This window comes from Ochotona princeps, chromosome 8 (genome assembly GCF_030435755.1).
Source record: "Ochotona princeps isolate mOchPri1 chromosome 8, mOchPri1.hap1, whole genome shotgun sequence".
NCBI classification, from domain to species: domain Eukaryota; kingdom Metazoa; phylum Chordata; class Mammalia; order Lagomorpha; family Ochotonidae; genus Ochotona; species Ochotona princeps.
In genome coordinates this window covers 16,123,821-16,151,236 of record NC_080839.1, presented here as the reverse complement: position 1 = coordinate 16,151,236, position 27,416 = coordinate 16,123,821, and the positions used below count along the sequence as shown (strand labels likewise).

At 47.1% G+C, this 27,416-nt stretch overlaps 1 protein-coding gene across 5 annotated transcripts in view; it reads right to left on the bottom strand.

Annotated features, from left to right (window-relative positions):
* The window catches only part of REEP1 (receptor accessory protein 1), a 102,958-nt gene extending 75,797 nt beyond the window's left edge, over positions 1-27,161 (bottom strand). For all 5 annotated transcript variants that reach the window (XM_058667655.1, XM_058667656.1, XM_058667657.1 and 2 more), the window contains exon 1: positions 26,976-27,161. In XM_058667655.1, coding sequence (XP_058523638.1) covers positions 26,976-27,007 — 32 coding nt within the window. In that variant the 5' untranslated portion in view covers positions 27,008-27,161. The remainder of the gene's footprint in view (positions 1-26,975) is intronic.
* Between the last annotated feature and the right edge of the window lie 255 nt (positions 27,162-27,416).

Genomic DNA, 27,416 nt, shown 5'->3' with positions numbered 1-27,416 from the left:
CAATGATCATGTGATGTTTCCCTGCACATCCCAGTCTGTGTCCACACTGCTTTCTTCTTATAAGGACAGCCGTCACTGGAGTACGGCCAGCCTCAATCCAGAATGAACTCAGCCCAACTTGATTACATTTTACAAATACCCTCATTCCAAATAGGGTCACGTTCTGAGGTTCTGAGCAGACGTGAATGTCGGGGGACTCAGCTTACACTGTGCAGATACCCGAGTTACTAGAGTAACTCACCCTCACGAGTTGGCCTCAGAAGCAAACTGCCAAGTGACAGCCTGCTCCACTCCACACACAGCTGTTGCCAGAGGAGACATCCCTACTCCAGAGTGATATGAGACTAGTGGCTTCCCAAAACCCCTCCAGTTCACATATGAGGGGTTCAAGTCTTGTCAATGACTCCTGCCGTACTGAGTTCCCCATTCAGCCCTCTCTTTTCAGTCCCATGCCAAGTTCCAGGTTCAGCCTTGGTTGCTTCAAAACTGATGGGAGATACAGCTTTCTCAGCACTTCCTTCACTGCCTGTCCTTGCCTAAAAGCAAAGCTGTGTATTCCTCTCCTGAACCTCCAAAACGACCTTCCATTCATTCTCAATTTAGGCCGGACTGGCCCTTCCAACACGGGCAGCACATTCTCACAGCTGAAACCACACACACCCTATAGCACCCACAGAGCTTCTGCATTTCCACAACTCTTCCTGGAAGCAGACACACTTGATGTTTAACCTCCTATCACCCTGCACCAGGACCCACCCTGCATGGGCAGGGCACAAAGATTACCTGGAGGCTGTGGAATGAGATGGATTCAAATCTGATCCCTGCCTCTCACGTCAAAGAGCTGGGCGGTTTCCTTAATCTCTAAACCTGCTAAGTGGAAACAATACAATCTATTCCATAGGGCTACTGTCGGGATTAAGTGGCACAATGAATGCAAACTGCTTTGTGCAACAACTGACAGTGTGGATACATGTCAACAAGACTGCTTTATTTTCATGCATCTACATTTTGTTTTTAGACAGAGCAACAAGGTACGGATCTTGCTCCTTCTGGCATGTAGCAGCATGCCACACCCAGTGTGACTTGTGTCAGTGTAGGTGCATTTAGCCTCATCCCCACCCATTTTCTCCTCCTAAATGCTCAGAGACAATGTTTCTGGAAGTTTAGGGAGACAGCGTGTGTTTAAACCACAGAAAAAGAATTAAAACAGGGATGGGAAGTCCTCTGAACTATTTTGCCTCAATGCTGTGCTGTTCAGACACGCCTTCCCCTGCTGTTACCCAAGTTTCTCTGGACTTCGCCCACTTAGCACCCTGACCAAATACACCCTGCAACCCCCAACCTCTAACATTAATTGGCTGCAAAGACTGGGATCAAGATTGTGCAGGTGATTTGCCACAGTCAGAGAGCTGGGAATGGGTAGACCCTGGGCAGAGCCAGTTCATGCCCATCTTCTACAGGACATGCTGAAACCAGTCTGAGCCTTGGTTGCTGCTCCTGCTAACCAAGGATACAAATGCCTGCCTCCAGGGGCGGCTCTGGAAACAGAGAAGCAAGGGTCAGGACTGGTAGCTTCTGATAGCCTATAGCAATGGGGCTGAACAGTTCAGTTCAAGGAGCATGCACCCCACGGGCAGCCACCTTCACTGCCAGGTTTGAGCTTTTTCTTTCTTATTGTTTTTTAAAGATTTATTTATTTTTATCAGAAAGTCAGATATACAGAGAAGAGGAGAGACAGAGAAAGATCTTCCGTTCGATGATTCATTCCTCAAGTGACTGCAATGGCTGGTGCTGTGCCAATCCGAAGCCAGGAGCCAGGAACTCCTCCAGGTCTCCCACGTGGGTGCAGGGTCCCAAGGCCCTGGGCCGTCCTCGACTGCTTTCCCAGGCCACAAGCAGGGAGCTGGATGGGAAGTGGGGCTGCCGGGATTAGACCTGGCGCCCATATGAGATCCCGGCGTTCAAGGCGAGGACTTTAGCTGCTAGGCTTCCGTGCCGGGCCCCAGATTTGAGTCTTTAAGAGAAGCCAGACATTATGGTTCCGGGTACTGCAGTTCTTGATGTGAAATGATGGTGATGAATGGAGTCTGAAACAATGTAAGCCAAACAAGCATCTGCAGGGTGGTTTCTGCCCAGGCGCCACCACATGTGTGACCTTTGATCCAACAACAGATGTACAAGACTGACTCAGCTACCCAGGAAGCTTTTCCAAATTCTTAGGCTGGGATCAGAGGGTCCTCCCTCCCAAGTGACTGCCCTAGCCCCACCGCTACCTGCCCTGTGCCAGGCATGCTGCAACCACATCTCAGCTAGGCTGCCTCCCCAAGCAGTCCCATCAGCCCTGGAATGTGCCCGCCCGTGCCCTGCAGGGAAATCACATCCCCACCCAGAGCTCAGGAGGCAGGATGAAGCCCTGAGCCAGTGCTGAGCCTGTCATGCCTGCAAGGACACTGCTGCAGGGCTGGGCTGACCCAGGCTGACCTCAGGGTATGTGACTCCCAGCTCTCCTGATGGGATGCAGGCCCAGGTGGGCTGAACAGGCAGATAGGGGGCACTGGACTGGCCAGAACAGGAATCTAGCAACAGCGCTTTAGAGTTACAGAGCAGATGGGCAAGGGCAATTCTAACAGCTCTACACTCTTGGACATGGGCAGGTAGCAGCCACACTCGCAGGACTCAGCAGTGGGCACTGCCCACCTGCTCTTTTCCCTGGTGCCAATGAGAGTTACTTCCTAACAATCCTTCCTCTCCCGCCCTTGGCCTTGTCCTAAACACTCCTCACCAGAAAACACCCAAGTCCCAGTAGGGTTACTAAGATTCTGAGAACATTCAAGAAAGTCTCCAGAAACAAAGATGCTAGGGTGGTGTAAAACACCCCTGAAATTTGCCCAGACCCAGGTCAGGTAGCGTTGCTGGCCACATCACGGCTGTCTGCATCTGTTGCCAGCACCGATTCGCTGTGTGGCTTGGGGCAGGCTACCTGTGTTACGCTTTTGCCATTTGGAAAAGAGACAGTAAGGGTCCCCTTGTATGACCACTGCTATGAATGGCATTACAGAGACTCATGCTATGACAGCAGATTCTACCTGTTTCCCAGGTGAGTGCACCTGTTGAGTGAATGAAGAACAGTGTGACATGTTACCTGCCACATAGTAGGGTGCTTCTTGATTTACTATGGAACTAAAGCCTTCCTTGGTGGATGGTTTGCATTTTTAGTAATGGAATCCACATGTGCTCAGGGTCCTTTTTTCAACCCCACATGGCACTGTGCTTAGAGAAAATGACCCATATTTCTATATAAGGTGCCATGTGGGAACTGAGTGGTTTAAGTCAATCAGCACATTCCATCCCTTGGCAATAGGGGCTGGATGAGCAACAGGCAAAAGACCAAGCTCAGGAGAGCAAGATGTGGAAGAGTGTCCTATCTTCCCACTGGAGACAAATGAGGGAATTAAAGGCTAACTTATAGAGGAGTCAGCCTTGACATGAAACTGTCTCCACAGGGTGCAGAGAAGAGACCAGCGCACCTGCTGCTCCAATGCCAAGCTTGAGCTGCCGGATCAAGTCTCACCCCCAAACCAGTCCGTTCTAGACTTTTACACTACACGAGGCAGCGTGAATCTTCTTTTCATGTTTTGTGAACCAAAGGAATTATGACAGATGTGCACATCTCAAAAATGAAGAATTGAAGATCACTCATGGTTTCCAACAGCATCAGACAAAACTTGTTGACTTGCCTTCCATGGAAAATCATGGATCGGAAGAAACTACATCTTTTATCAAGTGGTCAAACATAGCATCACCACCTGTGAGACTCTTGCTGTCCTGCCTGCCTGGCTAGAGTGGCACTGGAGATGCATCTCATTATCTATGCAATGTTCTGGTTGCAACTGTTGGACCTGAGTCTAATCATGAGAACAATTCTGATAGATCCAGAACATTCTACATCATAGTCAGCCTGGACTCTCCTCGAAATCAGAGGGACTGTTCTAGTTGCTCACAGGACCTGACCTTGCAATTCAGCGTGTAAAGTTTAACTGGATCCAAGCAGAAACAAGCAGGCAGGCAGGGACACCAACACGGGGTTTAAAAACAACTTTTGGGGGGGGCAGGAGTAGGTGTTGTGGTGCAGCAGGTTAAGTCACCATTTAGGGCACTTGCATCTTGTGTCAGAGTGTTAGTTCAAGTCTTGGCTATTCTGCTTTATATCCAACTCTGCACTAAAGAGAAGATAATGCATGATGATCCAAGTATTTGAGTCCCTATCTCCTGGGTGAGAGACCCCCAATGGAGTTTCATGTTCCTGGTTTTGGTCTGGCCCAGCCCTGACTGTGGAAAGCATGTGGAAAGCAAACCAGTGTGTAGAATATCTTTGTCTCTGTTTTTCAAATGAATAAATAAATCCTTATGAACACTATGTTATGGAAGCAGGTGTTGGGTTTGGTGGTTAGATGCAGCTTGAGATGCCCACATCTGGGTTTGAGTCTCAGCTCCACTTCCAACGCCAGCTTCCTACTAATGTGTCCCTTAGAAGGCAGCAGGGGATGGACCAAGTAGCTGGGTTCCTGTTACCAACATGGGAGGTAGGATTGAGTTGCTGGCTCCTGGCACAGGCCTGGTGCAGACGCAGCCATTATGAGCCATTTGAGGAGTAAACCAATACACGTGTGCTATTTTTTTCTCTCTTTCCTTTCTCTCTACAACCCAAATAAATAAATAATTAAAAGTGGGAGTTGATTTTAGTATTCAGCATATGTTGGATGAATTCAAGTTGATTCTCTTGTGTGTGTGTATGTGTGTGTGTGCTTTAAAGTTTACCTATTTTTATTTGAAAGGAAGATTTTAGAGAGAAGAAGGAGAGCTAGAGATCTTCCATTCACTGGTTCACTTCCTAAACGACCAGAACTGCCAGAGTTGAGCTGATCTGAAGCCAAGAGCCAGGAGCTTCTTCCAGGTCTCCCATATGGGTGCAGGGGTCTAAGGACCTGGGCCATCCTCTGCTGCCTTTCCAGGCCATGAGCAGGAAGCTGGATCAGAAGTAGAGCAGTAGGCCCAGCATGATGACCCAGTGGCTAAAATCTCACCTTAAAAGTGCTGGGTTCCCATATGAGTGCCAGTTTGTGTCCTAGCTGCTCCACTTTATTTCCAGCTCCCTGATTATGACCAGGGAAAGCAGCAGAGGATGCCCCAAAGCTATGGGACCCTGCACCTTCCACTCAGGGTCGGAGACCCGGAAGAGACTCCTGGCTCCTGGTTTCGGATCAGCTCAGCTCCACCATTGTCGCCATTTGGGGAGTGAACCAGTTCATGAAGCATCTTTCCTCTGTATCTGCCTCTGTAAATATGCCTTTGCAATCAAAACAAAATAAATCTTAAAGACATAGTAAAGAAACAATAAAATAATAAAAGGAATTAGAACTACACATAAAGCATATCTGCACAGTGACTACTCTGAAGAGAAGCACTGAGGTCACTGGAATGGGTATTTAATTACCCCCCCCTCATGGAACACAGCTGTTTCTGGAATGCCTGACCAAATGTGGTTACTCAGCCGTAGGAGTCTAGTAAGCATTTCTGGAAATTGAACAATGGTGCCTGTTACTTCAAGGGAAATAGTGTTGGTTGTCAATGAGAAATTTGAAATCTCAGGCAAAAGTTACAAATTTTGAAAAATTTTGCACCCACCATCATGAATGTCACAGCGTCCCAACAATTAAAGGATTTCTGAGGAGTTCAATGGTGAAATTAATCAATCTGACTTTTGGACACTATAAAACAAAATATGTCCACCTTTAGCCTATCTGCATTTAACTCAGTGAAGCGATAGGATGTTACCGAGTCATGCTACAGGAAACAAACCCTCTCAAAGCATAACATGGATTAACCTTTATTGATAAGATTTCAGATTTTAATACTACTGCAGTGAGCCCTGACAAGAAGGAGACTCACAAAAACATGCAATGCCCTCTTCTTGCCATTTGTTTTGTTCTGAAAAATATGATTCTTGTCAAAAAAATGTTCTAAGTGATCTGAATATGCCATACATTTTATGGCTATTTTAAGTCAATAAACATACTTCAAGATATTTCCATTTTAGTTCTTAACATGGTAACTGCTACAAGATATAAACCACACAAAAACTCTGGGATCCTCCAATTGTATATCATTATATACAATATTATAGTATGATGGAGGGGCCAGCATGGTGGCACAGCAAGCTAATCCTCCATGCTGTGGTGCCAGCATCCTATATAGGGGCTGGGTTCCTGTCCCATCAGCTTGACTTGTGTTTCGGCTCCCTGTTTGTGGTCTGGGAAAGCAGTCGAGGATGGCCTAAGGCCTTGGGACCCTGCACCCACATTTGGGAGACCCAAAAGCAGCTCCTGACTCCTGGATTTGGATCAGCTCAGCTCCAGCCATTGTGACCACTTGGGTAATGAACCAATGGAGGGAAGACCAGTCTGTCTCTCCTTCTTTCTATAAAGTTTGTCATTTAAATAATGGCAAATAAATCATTTAGAAGAAAAAGAGTACAAAGGGGTTCTGAGACCAACAAGTTTGAGAACCACTGGTATAGAAAAGCCACCTTATCCCTTAGTGACATGCTGCAGTGCTCAGGGTAAAGTGACATCGAGTCTGCAGCTTACCTCTCTATGGTAGGCAAGAAGGCGGTGTGTGTATTTATACAGAAAAAGATGAAGGGAGCAGGCCAACGTAAGACTCCTACAGGATTCTTTGTACTTTTTTCAACTTTTCTGTAAGACTGCAGGTTTCAAAATTTTAAAATGAGATCAATATAAAGAATTTTTTTTAGAAGTCTATCCACATGATATGTCAATGTAAGGATCCCTTACAAGCCAAAATCCAGCCAAGGAGGAATAAGCTAAGGGCACCTGCTGGATGGAAGCCCTGAACTGCAGGTTATGACGCTGGGGTGAGGGGTGGGGGGTGAACATCAAGTTCAGGAGACACACCCCAGGGCAGTGCTGTTTTAGCTGCACTTGCGTGAGCAAGTCTGGACAGTTCATTCATACACAGGCTTCTGGGCCCAGCCCTGGAGATGCTCATGCTGCAGGTGTGGGGGACTTGAGAATTCACCTGGAATAAATCCCCAGGTGAGGTGCCAACTTAGGCTGGGTGACTACACGCTGTCAGGGACAGTGCTGTTTTCATTTACTGACATGGCTGCAAGATGGTTGTTTCCTGTCTCCTGAAGCATGTTCACTTTAAGTACACACCAACACGTCAAATGAGAAAAAGAATGGAATGCAGAAGCAATACTGCTTCATAAATTTGAAAAAACTACTGGAATGAGGTAGATTCTAAAATACTGATCCATGAAGACAGAAGAAATCTACAAGCACTACATAAACTAAGCCAGCGATTTAAAACCTACATATAGAAAACGGCCTTTGGAGCTGGCATTGTGGAAGAGAGGGTTAAGCCACAGCTTGCACTGCCAGCATCCCATATAGGCTCTGGTTTGAGTCCTGGCTGTTCCACTTCAAATCCAGCACCCTGTCAATGGCCCAAAAGCAACGGAAGAGGCCCAAGTGAATAGGTCCCTGCACCCATAAAGGGAGACCAGGATGAAGCTCCTGGTTTCAGGCTTTGGCTTGGTCCAGCATTAAACTTTTTGGCAATATGGGGAGTGAAACTGTGGATGGAGGATCTCTCTCTCTCTCTCAAATAAATAAATAAATCTGTAAAAAAAAAAAAAAAAAAGAGAGAGAGAGAAAGAAAAGGCACCTTGCCCTGATGATTTTGTTAAGAGGTTCTACTAACCATTCAAAAAAGAAATTCAATATTTGACAGAAAGAGATGACACATCCCTCATTTGGGTCGCACAATCTTGATTCCCAAACCAAAGAGGATACTAAAGCGAATACCATCAGAAAATGTCCCACAAAAGGAAAACTCAACTAGGACCAGTATTGTGGCACAGGCATAGAAGGAAAAGACCTCAAAATTATAATGGATACACAGGACAAACCAACAGTCAATATATTGGAAAGCATCTCTTTGCAGATCTGTAACAAGACATTCCCACCACTCTTTTTTTCTTTTTTTCAAAATTGTATTGGAAGTATTACCAAGAAGAAATAAGGAGAAGGGAATAAGGGGCATCAAAAGTAGAAAGAAAGAAGTAAAACTAACCATGTTTCCAGATGACATGAAGCTGTACATGGAAACCCTAACACTCCACCAAGAAACTTTCAGAATTGATACACCAAATCAGTAAAACCAGGACTGATCTTGCTTAAAGAAAATTCAGGAAAGTCCCATTTATAATATCTACCCCCAAAAAATCAAATATTTAGTAATAAATTTAACCAGAAAAGTGAAATATCTCCACAATGAAATTTACTTAAACACAGATGAAATAAATAATTAAGGTCACAGAAAAATGGAAAGATGCTCCTTCCTCATGAGTTGCAAAAGTATCATTACAATGTTTACAATAAGCAATCTACAGATGCAATGCCATCTCTATGAAAATATCAATGATGCTCTTTAAAGAATTGGAAGGTACAATCCTAAAATCCATAAGGATTCACAAAAGACATGGGATAGCCAAAGAAATCGTGAGTGAAAATAACCAGACCAGAGGTATCACATCACCTGATTTAAAAGAATTCAACAAAACTATAGTAAATGAAACTGTATAGTACTAGTACAAAAACCTGCACACCAATCAACAGATCAGAACATAGGCCCAGAAATTAATCCATGTATGCACAGCCTACCATGCTTTTTTTTTTAAAGATTAATTTCTTTTTATTGGAAAGTCAGATTTACAGACTGGAGGAGAGTCAAAGATTTTCCACCCTCTGGTTCACTCCCCAAGTGGACACAATGGCTGCAGTAGAGCTGATCCGAAGCCAGGAGCCAGAAGCTTCTTCCAGATCTCCCACATGCAGGTGCAGGGTCCCAAGGTTTTGGGCCGTCCTCGACTGCTTTCCCAGATCACAAGCAGGTAGCTGGATGGGAAGTAGAGCAATCCGACATAAACCAGCACCCATATGGGCTCCCAGGTATGCAAGGTGAGGACTTTAACCACTAGGCTACCATGCCGGGCCCGACCCAAATGTGATTTTTGACAAAGATTCTAAGAAAATACAATGGAAAGAGAAGAGTTTTTTATTTGTTTGTTTTTGCTTTTTTTGTAAGACTTATCTATTTTTATTTGAAAAGCAGTTAGGGAGAGAAAGAACAAGAGACAGAGACAGAGACAGAGACAGAGACAGAGAGAGAGAGAGAGAATGAATAAGAGATATCTATGATCTGCTGGCTCACTCCCCAAATGGCTGCAACAGCTGGGGCTGTGTCAGTCTGAAGGCAGAAGCCAGAAACCAGGAACAATATCCATGTCTCCCACTTTGGTACTGGAGCTCAAACACCTGGGTAATCTTCCATTGTTTTCCTAGGTGCCTTAGCAGGGAGCTGGACCAGAAGCAAAGCAGCCAGGATTTGAACTAGCAGCCACAAGGGATGCTAGCACCACAGGCAGAAGCTTAGCCTGCTTTACTATGGTGTTGGCCCTGGAACCATGATGCATTTCAATAAACCGTGCTGATGGCAGTGTTGTAATTCAGCACGTTAAGCCTCTACCTGTGATGCTAGCATCCCATATGAGCTAGTTGGAGTTTCAACTACTCCACTTCTGATTCAGCTGACATGTCTAGAAAAGCAGCAGAAGATGACCCAACACTTGGGCCCTCCTACCCTGCCCTGGTGGGAGACCATGATGAAGGTCCTGGCTTTGATCTAGACTAGACTAGCTCTGGATTTTGGCCATTTGGGAAGTGAAATAGTAGACAAAAGATATTCATTCTCTCTCCTCTCCTTTCCCTGATTTTTAAATAAATAAAGCCTTCTTAAAAACATAAAGAAAAAAGAAATGGTGCTGGCAAAATTAGATGATATATGTAGGAGAATGAAATTAAATACATACCTCTCATATATACAGAAATCAACTCAATTCCCAGTTGTAGGCAATGGCCTAGGCTGCCTTGTACCTAGCCAAGTGTTACATAGCTGGGAGAAAAGCAGCCAATAGCTGATGGGCATCCTGGGCCTGGTTAATGCCAAATTTGTGTTAACTATACCAGTGTGCCAGCATAGTTGCCTATTCTATTTTTTAATTTAATTAATTTATCTATTTGTAAAGATATGTGGGGGGATTCAGTGTTGCAGGCCCCCAGCCTGGCTTGGGCTGGCCTGTGTAAGTGTCATTTGGAACTGGGTGTCCCATGTGTTCCTAGGCACAGGGTCTGTGGATTAACCAGGAAAAGGGATAAGGGGATGTATGGGAGGGAGGACTGCTGAGGGAGTATGTTGCAAGTGAGGAATGACTTCTGAGGGACTTCCACCAACAAGGCCACTGTACTTGCTGACTGTGGAATGCATGTGTTGGAACTGAGCCTCCTCAGTGGCTCAGATGGAGCAGTGAATGGTATATCCAGAAGCACAAGGAAGATATGGCAGTCCATTGGGCCTGCAGAGGGCTTCTGGTACCATAGGAGAGGATGGAGGGCAGACGAACTGGTCAATTATCCCAGCCAGGTGTGACCAACAGCATTTCAGGACTATTAAAATCACTTGAGCAGAACCCTCGAAGTATGCGCTACAACGGGGATCCTGATGACACTGGGTAGTCGTCCCCCATCCCCGGGTGCTGTTGTGGTTGAGAGGTTGGGTGCATCTTCTCCCCTAATTTCCACCCTTTCTCCAGATACAGGAAGAAGAAAAAGAAAATCTGGAAACAATGGTCTCACTCACTTAGCCCTAATCCTCGATCCTTCCCACCCTAACCAACTATGTAAACATCATTAAAAACAAATTAAATAGTATTAAAAAAGAAATCAACTCAAAATGGATCAAAGACCTAAATATAAAACCTGAAACTACAAAACTGCTAGATGAAAACCTAATGGAAACACTCCAAGACATTAATGTAGGTGATGACTTTTTGGAAAGACCCCGAAAGCACAGGAGATTAAAGCAAAGCTAGACAAATGGTATTGCATCTAAAGGAAACAATTAATGAAGAAGAAAGATTAAAAAACATGAAAGAAAATATTTGCAAGCAACTATTCTGACAAAGGATTAATATCCAGAATATATCAGCAACTCAAACAAATTCAACAGCAGAGAAGCAACCAATCAGTTAAGAAATGGGCATCGAACTGGAACAGACAATACTCAAAAGAAGAAATATAAATGTCCAACAAATACATTTAAAAATGTTGACAAGGGGCCCGGCATGATAGTATAGTGGTTAAAGTCCTCACCTTGCACGCTCCGGGATCCCATATGGTCACTGGTTTTAATCCCGGTGGCCCTGCTTCCCAGCCAGCTCCCTGCTTGTGGCCTGGGAAAGCAGTTGAGGATGGCCCAATGCATTGGGACCCTGCACCCATGTGGGAGACCCAGAGGAAGCTCCTGGCTTCGGATTGGCTCAGCTCTAGCCGTTGCGGCCACTTTGGGAGTGAACCATCAGACGGAAGGTCTTCCTCTCTGCCTCTCCTCCTCTCGGTATATCCGCCTTTCCAATAAAAATCAATAAATCTTAAAAAAATAAAAAAATACAAATGTTGACATGACTAGCCATCAGGGAAACGCAAATCAAAATCATACTGAGGGGCCTGGCGCAACAGCCTAGTGGCTAAATCCTTGCCTTGCATGCACTGGGATCCCAAACAGGCCGTTGGCTAGGAAAGCAGTAGAGAATGGCCCAAAGCCTCGAGTACCTGCACCCACGTGGAGGATGCAGAAGAAGCTCCTGGCTCCCGGCTTCGGACTGGCTCAGTTCTGGTAATTGTGGCCACTTGGAGAACAAACCAATAGATGAAAGATCATTCTCTCTCTCTCTGATCTCTGTAAAACTGACTGTCCAATAAAAATAAATAAATGTTAGGGGAAAAAAAACACAATGAGATATTACCTCACCCTGACAGAAAGAATATTATCCAAAATAGAGCAACAAATGCCAGTGAAGAGGTGGAGAAAGAGAAGTTGTTATAGGAAAGTATATCGGTGCAGCCACTGTAGAAAACCATAGGGAGATAACTTTAAAAATTAGAACTAGAACTGCCTTATGATCTTACAATCTCACTATTAAGCATATGTCAAAGAGACATGAACCCTAATCCATCACACTGTTCAAAACAGGGAAACATGAAACCATCCCAAGTCTAACATACGAATTTTAAAATGTAGTATATATACAGAATGGAATACCATTCAACGAAGTGAGAACAAACTCCTGTCATTTGCAGTAAAAGGAACAGAACTAGAGGACATTATGCAGAACAAAATCAGAGCAAAAAGGCAAATACAGGATGTTCTCCCTTACACACAGAGGCTAAAACGAAAAAACAACACACACACACCCCTCAAGCTGGACACAAAATGTTGGTTGCTAAGAGGCTGGGAGGGGTGGAAAGGATAAAAGAGCTTTTATTTCAAAAATCAGGGAAATCTGGATGTGGTTTAAGAATTATCACAAAGATACTGGTATGAACTGTTAATACGGGGAAAGGAGTGAAGGGTATAATGGGAACAGTTTCTTTTACTACCTTACAGCTTTCATTTTACAAAATTAAAACTATCCCTAAACTTAAAAAAAAAAAATCACATGAAAAAAAAATATCCAAGAGACAGATTCACACATTCTGATGACATGGTGGGGCCCTGCAGCCCTGAAGAGCTAGAAGGAACAATGGGCTTCTCCAAGGGAAAAAAAAGAGAGAGAGAGAACAAATTATAAATTGTGTCTTCATATCATATGCAAAAATCAACTCAAAATGGAGTAAGAAATTTCATGCAAATAGTAAAACCATGAAACTGTTAAGAACCATATAAAATATGTTCATTATTTCAAGAAGATAATGTTTTCTTAAGACACAAAATATAAATCAAAAAAATTGATAATCTATTCCATTTCACGGTAAGAACTTCTGTTCTTATAATACACTATAAAGGACCTGAAAAAAGAAAGCACAGACTGCATGAAGATATTTGTAACACATAAATGACAGGAGATTGGCATCCAGAATGCATAAAGAATGCCTACAAATCAATAGGATAAGGACAAGAGCAAAACTGGCAAGACTTTGAGGCTTGTCACAGAGAGAACATGAATGGCCAACAAACCCATGAAAAGCTGCTCAGACTCATCAGTATTCAGAGAAATGCAAATTAAAAGCATAATGAGATTTCACTTGTTACCCACCAGACCAGCAAAACTTCTAAAGTAAATCAATATCAAGTAATGGTAAAGAAACAGCACCCAAGTAAAACTATATCCATTGCTGCAGAAAAGCCATTTTAGAAAAACAATCTACGGAGAACAGACTTGGCTGGGGGAGCACCTGTCAGGCCAGATATGAAGACTTCTCACTGACCTCTGAACAATTAAGACAGGGCAGCACTGGTGCTGAGTCAGACAAGCTGACCCACAGGACAGAATAAGAGTCCAGAAACAAATCTCTTCATCTATGGAAGTCTAGTTGGTTCCCAAACACATCCAGGTTAATCCTTGGAACTGTGAAATGCCACCTTCAAAGGCAAAAGTGACTTGGAGAGTATGATTAAGAGTTTGAGATGGGGGAGCCTCTGGCTAAAGTCCTTGCCTAGCATGCACCAGGATATCATATGGGCACTGATTCGTATCCTGGCTGCTCTATTTCCCTTCCAGCTCCCTGCTTGTGGCCTGAGAAAGCAACAGAAGACAGTCCAATGTATTGGGACCTTGCACTTATGAGGGAAACCCAGAAGCAGCTCCTGGGTCCTAGCTTTGGATCGACTCAGCTCTGGCTGTTGCAGTGACGTGGGGAGTGAACCAGCAGATGGAAGATCTTTGTCCCTGTCTCTCCTTCTCTCTGTAAATCTGCCTTTCCAATAAACATAAATAAATCTTTTTAAAAGGTTTGAGATGGGGCCCGGCACGGAAGCCTAGCGGCTAAAGTTCTTGCCTTGAACGCCCCGGGATCCCATATGGACGCCGGTTCTAATCCCAGCAGCTCCACTTCCCATCCAGCTCCCTGCTTGTGGCCTGGGAAAGCAGTCGAGGGTAGCCCAATGCATTGGGACACTGCACCCGCGTGGGAGACCTGGAGGAGGTTCCTGGTTCCCGGGTTCGGATTGGCGCAGCACCGGCCATTGTGGTTCACTTGTGGAGTGAATCACTGGACGGAAGATCTTCCTCTCTGTCTCTCCTCCTCTCTGTATATCTGACTTTGTAATAAGAATAAATAAATCTTTAAAAAAAAAGTTTGAGATGGAGAAATTACACTGGATTCTTTTTTTAAAAAAGATTTTTGAGGGCCCGGCGGTGTGGCCTAGCGGCTAAAGTCCTTGCCTTGAACGCACCAGGATCCCATATGGGCGCCGGTTCTAATCCCGGCTGCTCCACTTCCCATCCAGCTCCCTGCTTGTGGCCTGGGAAAGCAGTTGAGGACGGCCCAATGCATTGGGACACTGCACCCGTGTGGGAGACCTGGAAGAGGTTCCAGGTTTCCGGCTTCGGATTGGCGCAGCACCAGCCATTGCGGCTCACTTGGGGAGTGAATCATCAGACGGAAGATCTTCCTCTCTGTCTCTCCTCTGTGTATATCTGACTTTGTAATAAAATGAATAAATCTTTAAAAAAAAAAGATTTTTGAAAGATTTAACATATATATATATATATACACACACATATATATATATATTTATATAAATGGCAGAGTTAGAGAGAGAGGGAGAGACAGAAAGATCTTCCATCACTGGTTCACTAACCAAATGACTGCAATGGCCTGGGGCGGGGTCAGGTTAAAGCCAGTAGCCTCAAGCAGGTCTCCCACATGCATATCAAGGGCCTAAGTACTCGGGTCATTTTCTACTGTTCTTCTAGGCACGTAAACAGGCAGCTGGATCAGAAGTGGAGCAGCCAGGATACGAACTAGTGCCCATATAGGACGCCATTGTCAAGAAAGATTGATCTATTGCTTGGTTGATTTACTTACTGATTTGAGTAGAAATTGTCTGTTTTTGCCCATTTGTATCTTGAGCAAGAACAGGAGTCCTGATCAACAAAAATCTTCCTAATAAATTTTCTCTCTTCCCCCACTACTCTAAGGGCAAATCTCAAAATACAAGTAGTAGAGTTTGGAAGGTCTTAGAGTTGAAGCCAAAACCTCAATGTCTCACAGGCGACCTAGCACATTGTTAGTACTGCAAACCTTTTCCTTCTACCAAGCCATCTAGCCACATACTGGTCCTTGTCCAATTCTCTGACCACATGCAAAAAGCTTCTTTTTTTTCCCATGTGGAAACATTTTCAGAAAGTGGAGTCCCAGCTTTAAGTCTTGGCTGAGCCCACCCAGTTTGTGATCTTGGCCATTCACCTAACTCTGCCAGACCCCATTTCCTTGTCAGTCAAATACGAGCCTGAGATCCCTGAGGTCCCATGCGTTGTGTGATGTGGGTGGAAGAGCCCCACCCCATTGGAGTTCACGTCTCACCATCTCACTCACTCCCTCCCCCCGCTTTTTTTAAAAAGATGTATTTATTTTTGGGCCCAGCAGCGTGGTCTAGCAGCTAAAGTCCTTGCCTTGAATGGGCCGGGATCCCATATGGGCACAGGTTCTAATCCCGGCAGCTCTACTTCCCATTCAGCTCTCTGCTTGTGGCCTGGGAAAGCAGTCAAGGACAGCCTGATGCTTTGGGACCCTGCACCCATGTGGGGGACCTGGAAGAGGCTCCTGGCTCCTGGCTTTGGATCGACTCAGCTCTAGGTGTTGTGGCTGCTTAGGGAGTGAATCATCAGACAGATCTTCCTCTCTGTCTCTTCTCCTCTCTGTATACCTGACTTTCCAGTAAAAATAAATAAATCTTCTTTTAAACAAGATTTTTAAAAGGAGAGTCAGACAGGAAGATCTTCTGTCTGGTGATTCACTCCCAAAGCGACCACAACGGGTTGGTGCTGCGCCAATCCGAACCCGGGAACCAGGAACCTCTTCCAGGTCTCCCACATGGGTGCAGGTCTCAAGACTGTGGGCCGTCCTTGACTGCTTTCCCAGGCCACAAGCAGGAAGCTGGATGGGAAGCGGGGTCACTGAGACTAGAACTGGTGCCATTATTATATAGATAATACCTACTATTAAAATATGTCAGATAGTCATTTCTTCTTGCTTATAGTGGATATTAATGCCTGCTGATGGAGGTTGTGCCCTCAAACATCTTCTAATTTTGAAGTGTGAATTTAGGGTTTTAGGGCTAAATCTGGAGGATGTGCCCAGCAGGTTCTCTGAGAAACTATAACAGTTTCTGTCGTAGTCCCCATAGTCCCCGTGGGTAACAAACCAGCTGTTGTTTGAATCTAAACTTCCAGCTTGTCAGGTAGCTGCCTCAGTACTAGCTTACACTCCCGCAACATGTTTTCCTCCTAATTTTGTCTCCTGGCAAACCGCCTTCCTTACTTATAAGTTCAACTATGCTTTTAAGGGGTTTGCTGTCAAATTTGATCCAAAATATTTAAATTCTTTAAATTCTGTTTTATTGAGAGAAGGCATTCGGAATGTTGAGTTTTTCAAAAACAGAAAATCAATCTTGCATTGTACAGTTAGGGAAGGTGAGACTTAAAGAAGCCAGGCTGCTTGTCACCATCACAAATCCAATTCCTATGAAATAGAGGTTGAAGAAACACTCTGCTCTTCTCCAAAGAAAATACTACATAATTCAGCAAGTATCTTTCAAACTCCTACCATGCACTTCAAACTGCACTAGGCACTGGAAAACAGCTGTGAGCAGCTAGCCTTCAAGGCATGGAGGAAAAAGTAGAGAGAGAAATAAGAGAGCCCACAAGCAAGTAAACTGCTGAGTTAAAAGCACCATTTCAGGGTGTGGTAAGTGGTGAGGAATGACGGGATGAGGTGGGGTGGGTCTTAGACAGTCAACACTGCTGAGGACAACTCCCTGGACTCCCTGAGCACATGCCCTGACTTTAATGTGATGCAGTCCTGGCTGTTTGGACCATACAAGGAGTGAACCAGCAGATGGGTGCAAGACCTCTCTTCTCTCTTTTTCACTTTGCCTTTCAAATAAATTAAAAACACCTTGAGGAAACTGTCCCAGGCCCTCCCATTCCCCCCACCCCAGGAATGCTATTTGGACTCCACCAATTTTGGTGAGGCTCAACAAGGTCTAATGCCTTCACTGCTTGCTCATTTTGCATTGCTTTCCCTTGGCGCTTACTCCAGCCCCCTGGCTGCTGCAGGAGTAGGCTTGTCCCACCCCTGGCACTGCCCGCAGCATGTTCCTGGGATCAGCCACATCCTTCCCTTATCCTGTGAGTCTCCGCTCCCACTTCTCCTCTTCCCAAAGCCCTTTTTTGGATTGGCTTGCTCTCTTATTTATTTGTTTATTTATTTTGGCTTTTTAAAAAACTTTTGTTCAAGAGTGAGATTTTCCCATCTGCCAGTTCACACCTACAGCCCTTAATGGCCTCAGGGCCAAATCTAGGAAGTTGCGAGTTCAGCTTGGGACTCCCTGGTGAGTCTTTGAGGTGCTGGGGCCAGCATTAGCATGAAACTTGGAACTTGGGACTTGGCATGGCTAATGGCCAATGCCAGCCATTCCCTGTGGGGGCTTGGGATTGCACTGCTGCTCCACCCAGCACACAGCTGTCCCGCTCCTGCTGTGGAACCGAGAGGACAGAGAAGCCACAGTGGTCTGGGAGGCTTGGCTAGTAGCCAGGGCATAGCTCAAGCATCAGAGTTAAGACTTGAAGTTCAGGCTCTTACCTTTGGCCTGAGCCAGCCCTGGTGATACTAAGCATGTGAGGAGTAAGTTAACAGACAGAGGTTATCTCTCTCTCTGAAATAAAAATAAATAAATGCTTAAAAAAGAGAGAGACTAACTCAGGAGAAGGCATACAGCCTGGTGGCTAAGCCCGTTTGGGATATTTGCATCCCATGTCACAGTAATTAGGGCTAGGTCTCGGCTCCACTCCTGAATCCAGTTTCTAATAACATGTACCCTGGCTGGCAGCAATGATGCTCAAGTGACTGTGCCCACACCACCTACATGGGAAACCTAGATCAGGTTCCTAGCTCCCAGCTTTGGCCTTGCTTAATCCAGGAAATTTAACTATTTGGGAAGTGAACCAGTAGATGAAACGCCTCTTTTGGTCTGTCAGACTGTCTGCCTGTCTCCCAAATTGCGTGTGTGTGTGTTTAATGTCTCAAGTCTCTAAATATTCTACAAAGTCCCACTCATTAAGAAAACCATTAATTTTAATTGGGAAAAAATAGTCCATTATACTTATGCAGAAAATATAAATACTATACAAAGCAACTAACTGAAAACATGGATGTGTCAGAAATTTGTATTTCCATTTTTGGTATCATACATGCAACAGGATGATTATATTACAAAAAGTAGAGACTAAATCACAGAAAAGCAATGTTATCAAAGATTCTAGGTATGTGACAAAGGATAGTATCCTAAGATTTTCAATGTTAGGGCAGTTGGTGGTTTCAACAGATAGCAAGATACTTATGTTTTGACACGATATGATGTGGGAGGGGGGATTTTAACACCAGTGTTTGTGAGTGAAATGCATCGTATGTTGACTTTTCAGGTAATTGCTTCATCTGCGGGTTAAAATTTTGAAGTGTCTCACTAATTGGACTTTGCATTTTGAGAGGTCTTACAATGGAAGCTAGGACCCGTGTTTTAACTCTGCTGTTACATTACATACCCATTTTGGTCCATAATTCAATTTTAACTTTGACAGATTTATTCTAGTTAAGCCATAAGTGTCAATGTGTAAACTTGTTTTGATTAAAGAATTTTTCTATAAAAAAAACACACACTAATAAACACACACACTAATAAAATAAAATACAGTCACTAGGTCTTGGGTAGAGCCTGGGATTCTGCATTTATGTGTTACTCTGGTAATGCTGATGCTCCAGGTATAGGGACCACCCCTTGAGGAGTGGGGCCTTAACCCATTCTGGATTCCATATGCACTTATTAAGTACCTACTGCATGTGAAAAACTGTGAAGGAGACAAAGATGTGGATATGGTCCTCGAGTGGAGGTACATAGAGTACCCTAGCATTAGGTATCAAGGGCAATGACACTCTGGGAACTTAGGAGTCAGGCTGTGCTGCTGGTGCCTTGGCTTACAGGCCAAGCCTCTACCTGTAGCACTGGCATCCCATATGGATGCTGGCTTGGAGACCTGGCTGCTCCACTTCCAATCCCACTCCTTGCTAATGGCCTGAGAAAATAGCAGTCAGTCCTTGGGATCCTGCATCCACAAGGGAGACTCAGAAGAAGCTCCTGACTCCCAGCTTTGCACCAGCCAGCTCTGGCCATTGCTGCCATTTGGGGGCCGGGGGGCGGGGGGCGGGTGAACCAGTGGATGGAAGATCTCTCTCTCTCTGCCTCTTCATCTCTCTGTGACTCTGCCTTTCAAATAATAAATACATAGATTTTTTTTAAAGTAGTGCAACTTTCCATTTTTCTCTCCCCACTCCAGTGAATTCTGACATCTTACTGTGCAGTGATAAACCTCCTGAGGGGAAGGAGTCCGAGTCAGGTAGTGTAGTTACAATGAGCAGATGGCTTCCGCCAGCCCCAGCAACCAGGTGGCACAAAGTGAGAGATACACCCTCTGTTGTTGTCTCAAGCCACTGGGATTTGAGAGTTGTCACTGCAATACAACCCAGCTTGTTGTGGCCCTACATTCAATACTTAATGGATGCAAGCACCTGCATCGTAGGATGGGGCAGTTCGTGGCATCTGAGGATGTGCTGCAGAAATTGGAGCCTGGGGAAATGGCTCCCAGGGTCCTGGTGCCAGCCTCCATCTCCGCCTTGCCATCTCCTGCACTCTGGCCTTCTCAGGGGCCTGGGGCTGACCCACCTGCAGCCTCACCTGTATATCTTTCTGCCTCTGTCCCAGAGGCACAGCTTTTCTCCCCTCAGGTACTAATCAAGAAACCCTGAGGAAGGCTCTGGTAGCTCAGAGTGGGTCACGTGCCTAGTTCTGTCTCATGGCCTGTGTTCCTGGGCCTGGGTCCCATGCCCCCTCCTCTGGCTGAGGAGCAGGAGGCATGCCAGGGTACTTAAGCAGAAGGGAGATGGACAGCTTGTTTTACTGCCCAGAGTATCACCCTTAGTTCCCTGCAAGGAGGTCGGAAGGATGTATAGCCATCAATGCACAGAAGAATGACTCAGGCAAAATTCAAAAGAGCTGTGCTTGGAGAAAGGGCAAAGAAAAAGGGCAACTCCAGGGTTTGACAGCCCAAAGGGTACAGGGATGGGACTAGAGAGCCATCAGGCTGGACAGCTCCCTGTGTTGGCAGTAGGAGACACCTCTAGCCTACAACTGCCCTACGCCTAGCAAGGCCTGGGGGAGGGAGGATCTTTGGAGAGGATGCAAATCGATGTAGGGATGCTGTCCAGCGCTAATCTAGTCAATCTGACAGTGAGGCTGACCTTTCTCAACAGGACAGGCTAAGAGCAACTACTGAAGGCCATTACCATCTTCCCTATGGAAAAACATTACAGGACTCCGACTCCTCCACCAGCGGCCCAGGCAGACTCGGACTGAGTGTAAGACACAAAACTCACGTGTTATCCCTGTCTAGGTACCCACACATGCTTGAAGGCCCCTTTCAAATAATTCCTCAAGATTCCTTTGAGGGATTGCCTTTGATGCTGGCGTCCTATATGGGCACCAGTTAACTCCCTGCTAACGTACCTGGGAAAGCAGTGGAGGTCAGATCATGTGCTCGAGCCCCTGCAGCCCCATGGAAAATCCAGAAGACATTCCTGGCTCGAGACATCAGATCCACATAGCTCTGGCCATTGCGGCCACTTGGAGAGTGAACTGGCAGATGGAAGATCTCTTTCTGTCTCAACTTCTGTAACTTTGACTTTTCAAGTTAGAATAAAATAAGTATTTTTAAAGAAAATATTTGGGGGCTGGCGTGAAGTTATACCAGGCTAATCTGCCTGCAAGCATCATCATCCCACATGGGCACTGATTCGTGTTCTGATTGCTCCACTTCCAATACAGCTCTTGGCTTTGGGCCTGAGAAAGCAACAGAGGATGGCCCAAGGCCCCTGTATCCATGTGGGAGGCCAAGAAGAAGCTCCTGGCTCCCAGCTTCAGATCAGCTCAGCTTTGGCTGCTGTGGCCATTTGGAGGAGTGAACCAGTGGCTACAAAATCTCTCTTTGTCTTTCTCTCTCTGCAAAAATCTGCCTTTCAAATAAAAATAAGTATTTTTTAAAAAATTTTGGAAAAACCCTTGCCTCTTAATTGAATATATACAGATATTTGTTCTTGCCATTATTCCCTAAACAATCTGGAATAACTACTCACATAGCATTTACATTGACTTAGGTACAGAAAGCTGTATAGACAATTTTAAATATACAGGAGGATATGCATATGTTATGTGCAAATACTACGCCATTTTGCTTTTTAGTGTTTTTTTTTTTTAATTTATCATCATTTACTTAAAAGGCAGAGAGAGAGAGACAGACAGAACTGTGTCATTCACTGGTTCAATTCCTAAATGTCTGCAAGACTCAGGGCTGGACCAAATCAAAACCAACGACCTACAACTCCATTCCCAAGCACTAGGGTCACCATCTGTTGCTTCCCAGGATATATTACCAAGAAACTAGGTGGGAATCAGAAGAGCTAGGAATCGAACAGGCACTCCGAAATGGGATGCTGATGTCACAGGTGGTGGATTAATTCCTGTGCCACAATGCCTGCTCCAACCATACCATTCTGTAGAGCGGACTGGAATATTTGTGCATTTTGGTGTCCTCTGGAATCCTGCATCTAACCCATGGGAATACCCATGGAAGAGTGTATTTCCTTTTTTTTTTTTTTTTAAAGATTTATTCATTTTTTTATTTCAGTCAGATATACACAGAGGAGGAGAGACAGAGAGGAAGATCTTCCGTCCAATGATTCACTCCCCAAGTGAGCTGCAACGGGCCGGTACGCGCTGATCCAAAGCCGGGAACCTGGAACCTCTTCCAGGTCTCCCAAGTGGGTGCAGGGTCCCAATGCATTGGGCCGTCCTCAACTGCTTTCCCAGGCCACAAGCAGGGAGCCAGATGGGAACTGGAGCTGCCGGGATTAGAACTGGCGCCCATATGGGATCCCGGGTCTTTCAAGGCGAGGACTTTAGCCACTAGGCCACGCCGCCGGGCCCGAGTGTATTTCCTTTATCCTCTTTTGTTCCTAGGAAAACCCCTGGGTATGACTAAAAAACTCCAAAGGGAAAACATCATGTTTCTCTACGAAGACAGAAGAGGCCTGAAGGGTCAGAATAAAGCATACAAATACATCTACTTCTCAAGAACCAGAAGTGAGAGAAGAGCATCCAACAGCTCCAAGCAAACTCCTTTGGGTCTCACGGGGGTTGGGAAAAGCTCTGAAGGCTAAGAATGCTGGCAACCAGTTGGGCGTGTGGGGGGCTTATTCTTGACAGCAAAATCCAAAAGACACCAAGTATGTGGCTACTACATGGGCAAGTCTTCCCCTTCTCAAAGCCTCAGAGTTGCCTGGATGGAGACACCCACCCACCCCACAAGTATACACACCATATTTGCAATTAAAAAAAAGACACCCTTGCTAAGAGGCTAAAGCAGCAGACTCCCCTCCCTTCAAACTTTCTGTAGCTAATACAAGCTCCAAAGAAAACAGACCAGAAAACAGGCTCATGTTGTAACAGGTGAGACCAGCACTTGTCAGCTACCCTCAAACAAGATGGGTTGGCCACAGCAGGCAGGCAGGTGCTGTCAAAAAACAGAGAGCAACTGCCTGGCAGGGCCATCTAAGATGGTGCTTTCACTTCCTTGAGGAAAAATACACATGCTGCACACAGGTCAGTTGCAGAAAGCAGGGGCTCATAGGCACTACCAGAGCTACCAGGATCTCCAACGTGATGCTGGCCAACTCCACAGCCACCACCATCACTCTGGATCTTTTGGACACGCAGCTAGAACCCCCAGAATGGAGGAGTGAGTGTGAGTTCTCTTAGGTTTCTAACAGCGGGTCAGATCAGCACTGGGGCTGGGACCCAAGTACAATGACTTCCAAGCCAACATCTTGCTTCCCACAGTTCAGTTGGAATGTTTCCCTTCCCCAGTTTCTACTTCCCCAACCATTTCAGTGCCAGGAAATAAATCCTCACCCAACTTGAACCCTCTATTAGCTGGGTCATTTTGCCTGCATTCTATTTGTTAAGGGCAGGCCCCCAAAGAAAGCGCAAGCTTATGTTTCAGGATGTATGATTTTTTCTGCCTTTTTCCTTTCCATTGGTTTTGGGGAACATCTTGAGGGCTATCCACATTCCTTCCAGTCATGTCCTCTACTTTCACATCCCTGATCTACGACAAACACATGTCAAGCTCCAAATCCTAGTCCCTTGGCCAGCTCTTCAGCCACCAAACCAAGATTTTGTCTTGACCAGTAGTGCTTTATAAAAGCTAACAATTTTTAAAGATGAACAATGTGGAAGTAAAATTTACTTCTGTGCAACTTTCATTTATTGAGACATTTGTGCTGTACTGAGACTCTTTCTGTTCCCCTACTATCACTCCCCTCCAGTGAACTGCATTTTGATCTTCTAATCCCATAATGGGCAAAGGCTCTGGGTGCATTCAGTCAACACGCTGGTCCTTGGCCAGAGCTAACAAGGTAACTCCTGCTCCTTGGCATTAACACTCCCAAATGCACATTTTGCCAGAAGTCAGAGCAACCTGTATGCCATGCCCTTGAACATATCCTCCCTGAGATCCATTTATGCCTCAGTCTCCAGTTGTGGGCAAAGAAGAAAAGAAGCTGCTTTGGAAGACAGAAGCAGGCCAGTCCTGAAAGCACCCCACTTCCCATGCAGGTTTTAACAAGGTCAACCCTGCCACCATGCTAAGTGTCTCTTTCAAATTCTTCCCAGGTTGAGGCAAAGGAGTCAATGGGAAGACACCTGACTAGACAGAGGCACCTCAGACTGGTCCTCATGCAAGAGCTCTGCCTGGTGAACCCCAAGTTGTCTTGGTGCCCAAAGACCTCTCTCCCCAGGGCCCAGGTTTCCCTGCAAATGCCCCAGCCTCTGATCTCCTTCCACACAACCAGCCTTCCTAGACTGCACTCATGTGCCAACAGCCTTGGGAGCTGGGAGAGGTTGGAGAAGCAAACAAGCCCCAATCACTGGTGTGGATGATTGTCCCTGAATGCCATCAGCCCATCTTAAAGCTTGGATGCACAGCAGGAGACACACCCTGGCTATCCTCAAAACATAGGTCATATCTTCCTTCAAAGTGCTTTGATGTGACTAAAGCTTACAAATTGCTGAAAAGATGACTTATAGGAAAACAGGGCCTGTGGATAAACGCCATAGGCTGTTCCCCTACCAGCACCTGCACGAGCCAATTTAGCACAACTGTGGGGGATATATGGAAGAGGGACAGACATTGAAAAGCCCACAGCCTTTCTTCTTCACCCACTTACCTGTGTGTTGGGGCGAGACCCCTTCCCCCCGAAGCTTTAAGATGGGAGGGAGGCCTGGCTCGGCAGTTGTTATCATCAGTTAAGCCCATAGTTTCCAAAGGATATTTCATCCAGAACCTCAATCTATGAAAGCAACAAAAGGGAGGCTGCTCCTGCTGACTCAGGGCAGGGGCTGCTCAGGGAAGCCGCTGGAGATGAAGTCCAAGAGCAGAACTCTGCACCCTCACACAGCCCTGGGGAGGGCAGAGGTAGGGAGGTCTCGTGCAGCCACACCCTTGGTGATGTACAAATTCCACGTCATTGAAATCTCTGCATCGACAGCCCATATTCCAGGATCTGCTGTCATCCAAGTCACAAAAGGAGGGAGGGGCTGTTTCCAAGAGAGAGCACTGGAACCGGAACCCAGGATTGTGTGCTTGTAAGCACACGATGCCTGCTTCTTGGGAAGACCTCCCTCTGAAGATAGGGGATAATGGGTTGGGTGAACAATTTCCTCAAATTATAAATGGAAAAAGATGTGGATATAAATGCATTAGGGCAAACTTTATAAGAAGCATACTCTCCCCAAGCATCATCTGAGATCTTCTGGGTGGTGTGATAAGGCAGGCGATTTCTGATTGATTTGCATTTTAAATTGCCCTATGATGGAACACCCACTGCTTGTGAATTCTTCATTCATACTGGCTTTATCCAGGGAATTTGAGACTGGGACAAGAGTGGTATAAGTGATGTCCCAGGCCTTTTAGAATTAACAAGGGGACTCGAAGCCCGAACACCTCCAGCTCTCCCGGGGGTGGGAGGGTCCTGGGCTGACCCAAGGAGCTCTTGTCAAAAATTAACAGCAAGATGCTGAGCTTCCACCCCACCCAGGATCTCCTGCAAGAAGGGGAAGCAGTTGTAGTAAGACCAAAGATGACCACAGGACCCTGAATTGGAAGTCCCAGCCCCAGCCCAGCAGGACTCAATGAAAGCCCAACAACCAGAACAACCAAACTGAACAGCTCTACTGCAGCACTTGGCAAATGAGAGGGTCTCAGGACACCTGAAGAGGGAAACCACCTCCCTAGAGGGGACACAGACTTTGGGATGGGATGAAGTGGGGCAGGTCATGCCAGCTGGCGTTGTTTGGGCCAGCCCTGCCCACAGAAGCCTCCTCCATATTTAACATGCCAGCCACTCCAAAGTCAGGCACAAACCCTCAGCAGTGGGGGACATAGTGGAAGGCCTGGGGCAGGGTGGGGGAGCAGGGGACAGAGGCACAGCCCTTGGTGTTGGAAGCAAAGCATACAAATGCGGCGGGGAGACAATGCTGAAAATGCCTTCAGAAGGCTGCCCCTGATGGCCTCTTTGAAAAAATCAGTAGTAGAAAAGGCAAGGCATGGAGAGAAGTGTCCAACAGTGAAGAGTGATGGTTGTTCCTCAGACAAAGGAAAGGCCCGAGAGGCGCGCCCCACCCTGGCCTCCCCGCACCCACAGCGATGGGCTGGTCTCAGAGCAGGTGTCAAATCTGTCCCGACCAGCTAAGGAGGGAAAGAGATGCACCTATGTCCAGATGCCCAGAGAGCCACGAGACCAGAGGTGCTGGCAATGTCCACTGACCCCCGGGGGCAAGGGGCTGAAGAAGACTCCCTATGCCTACCCCCTGTTGACCTCACACAGGCCTTGCCCCAGTATATTCTGCTCTCCTCCTGCAAGGGCCTGCCTGGGAGGCGGTGTCGCCACCATGCCAGCGGCTGTCACTTGGAAATCTCCTGGTCTCTAGAAAACCCCAGCCAAAGGCAACCGCACCCGGGGCTGGGGGCGACGCCAGGTGCCAGCTCCCAGATGCCTATACGCTCTCTGACGCCCCACCTGCCGCGCGGCCGCTGTGGCTTTATCAAACCCAAAAAGGAGTGACTTGGGCAGCCCCGCCTATCCTCTGCCGGTACTGGCACTGACCCCGTCAGGACAGCGCCGCCCGTGCTCGTTTCCACCTGACAAAAGCTTGGCGGCGGCGGCGCGCGACCCCCGCATCTCAAAGCAGCGCTCCACGTGTCCCCGTGGCGCGCCCACGCGAGGCCCCAGGCAAACCCCACCCGCCCCGGGGAAACAAAGCAGCCGTGGCACGGCGGCGAAGAGTTCTTCCCCACCACCGCCCTGGGGTGAGGGAGCCCCGGCCTTCCACCAGCTCCACCGGCTCACTGGGCCCCCACCGCTAGCCGCCACCAGCGCCCGCGGCGTCCCGGAGGCTGCAGCGGCGCGCGTTCTGCGCCGCCCGCCTCGCAGGCGCCCTCGGCAGCTACTGTACCTGCTAAATTTAGCGGTCGCCGGGTATTAATAGCCCGAGTGCCTGGGGCCGGGCGCTGCAGGGGCGCGCAGCCCCGGGCCACAGCCAAGGCCAGGGCCGAGGAGGAAAGGGAGAGTGAGGAGGGGGCCGCGGGAACCAAGGCCACTTACACCACCAGCCTGGAGATGATCCATGACACCATGGCGAGCGAACGAGCTAGCGGGCGGGCGGGTGCGGCCCGCCGGGCGGAGCGACGCTGCGGGGCTGCGGGCGGCGCGGGCGCTGCGGCGCTCCCGGCACGTCCGTCCGCGCACGGCCGCTGCCGCCAGACTGTGCGCGCCCGCCGCCCTGCCCGGCGCTCGCGCGTCAGCGCAGCCGCGGCACGTTCGCGCGGCGGCGGCCCCAGCCCCCTGGGGCTCGGCGGGCCCGCGGCGATTGGGCGAGGCGCGGGTTAGGGTGCCGCGGCAGCCGCCCCGCCCAGCTCGACCTGGCTCCGGGCTGAGGCTGCAGCGTGCGCCCAGGTGCTCGACCCTTGGTTGCCACTGTGGAGGGGTGGTCCAGTTGGCTGGGGACTCTAGGGAGCCGGACACGGCACCACCCTCGTTGCAGTG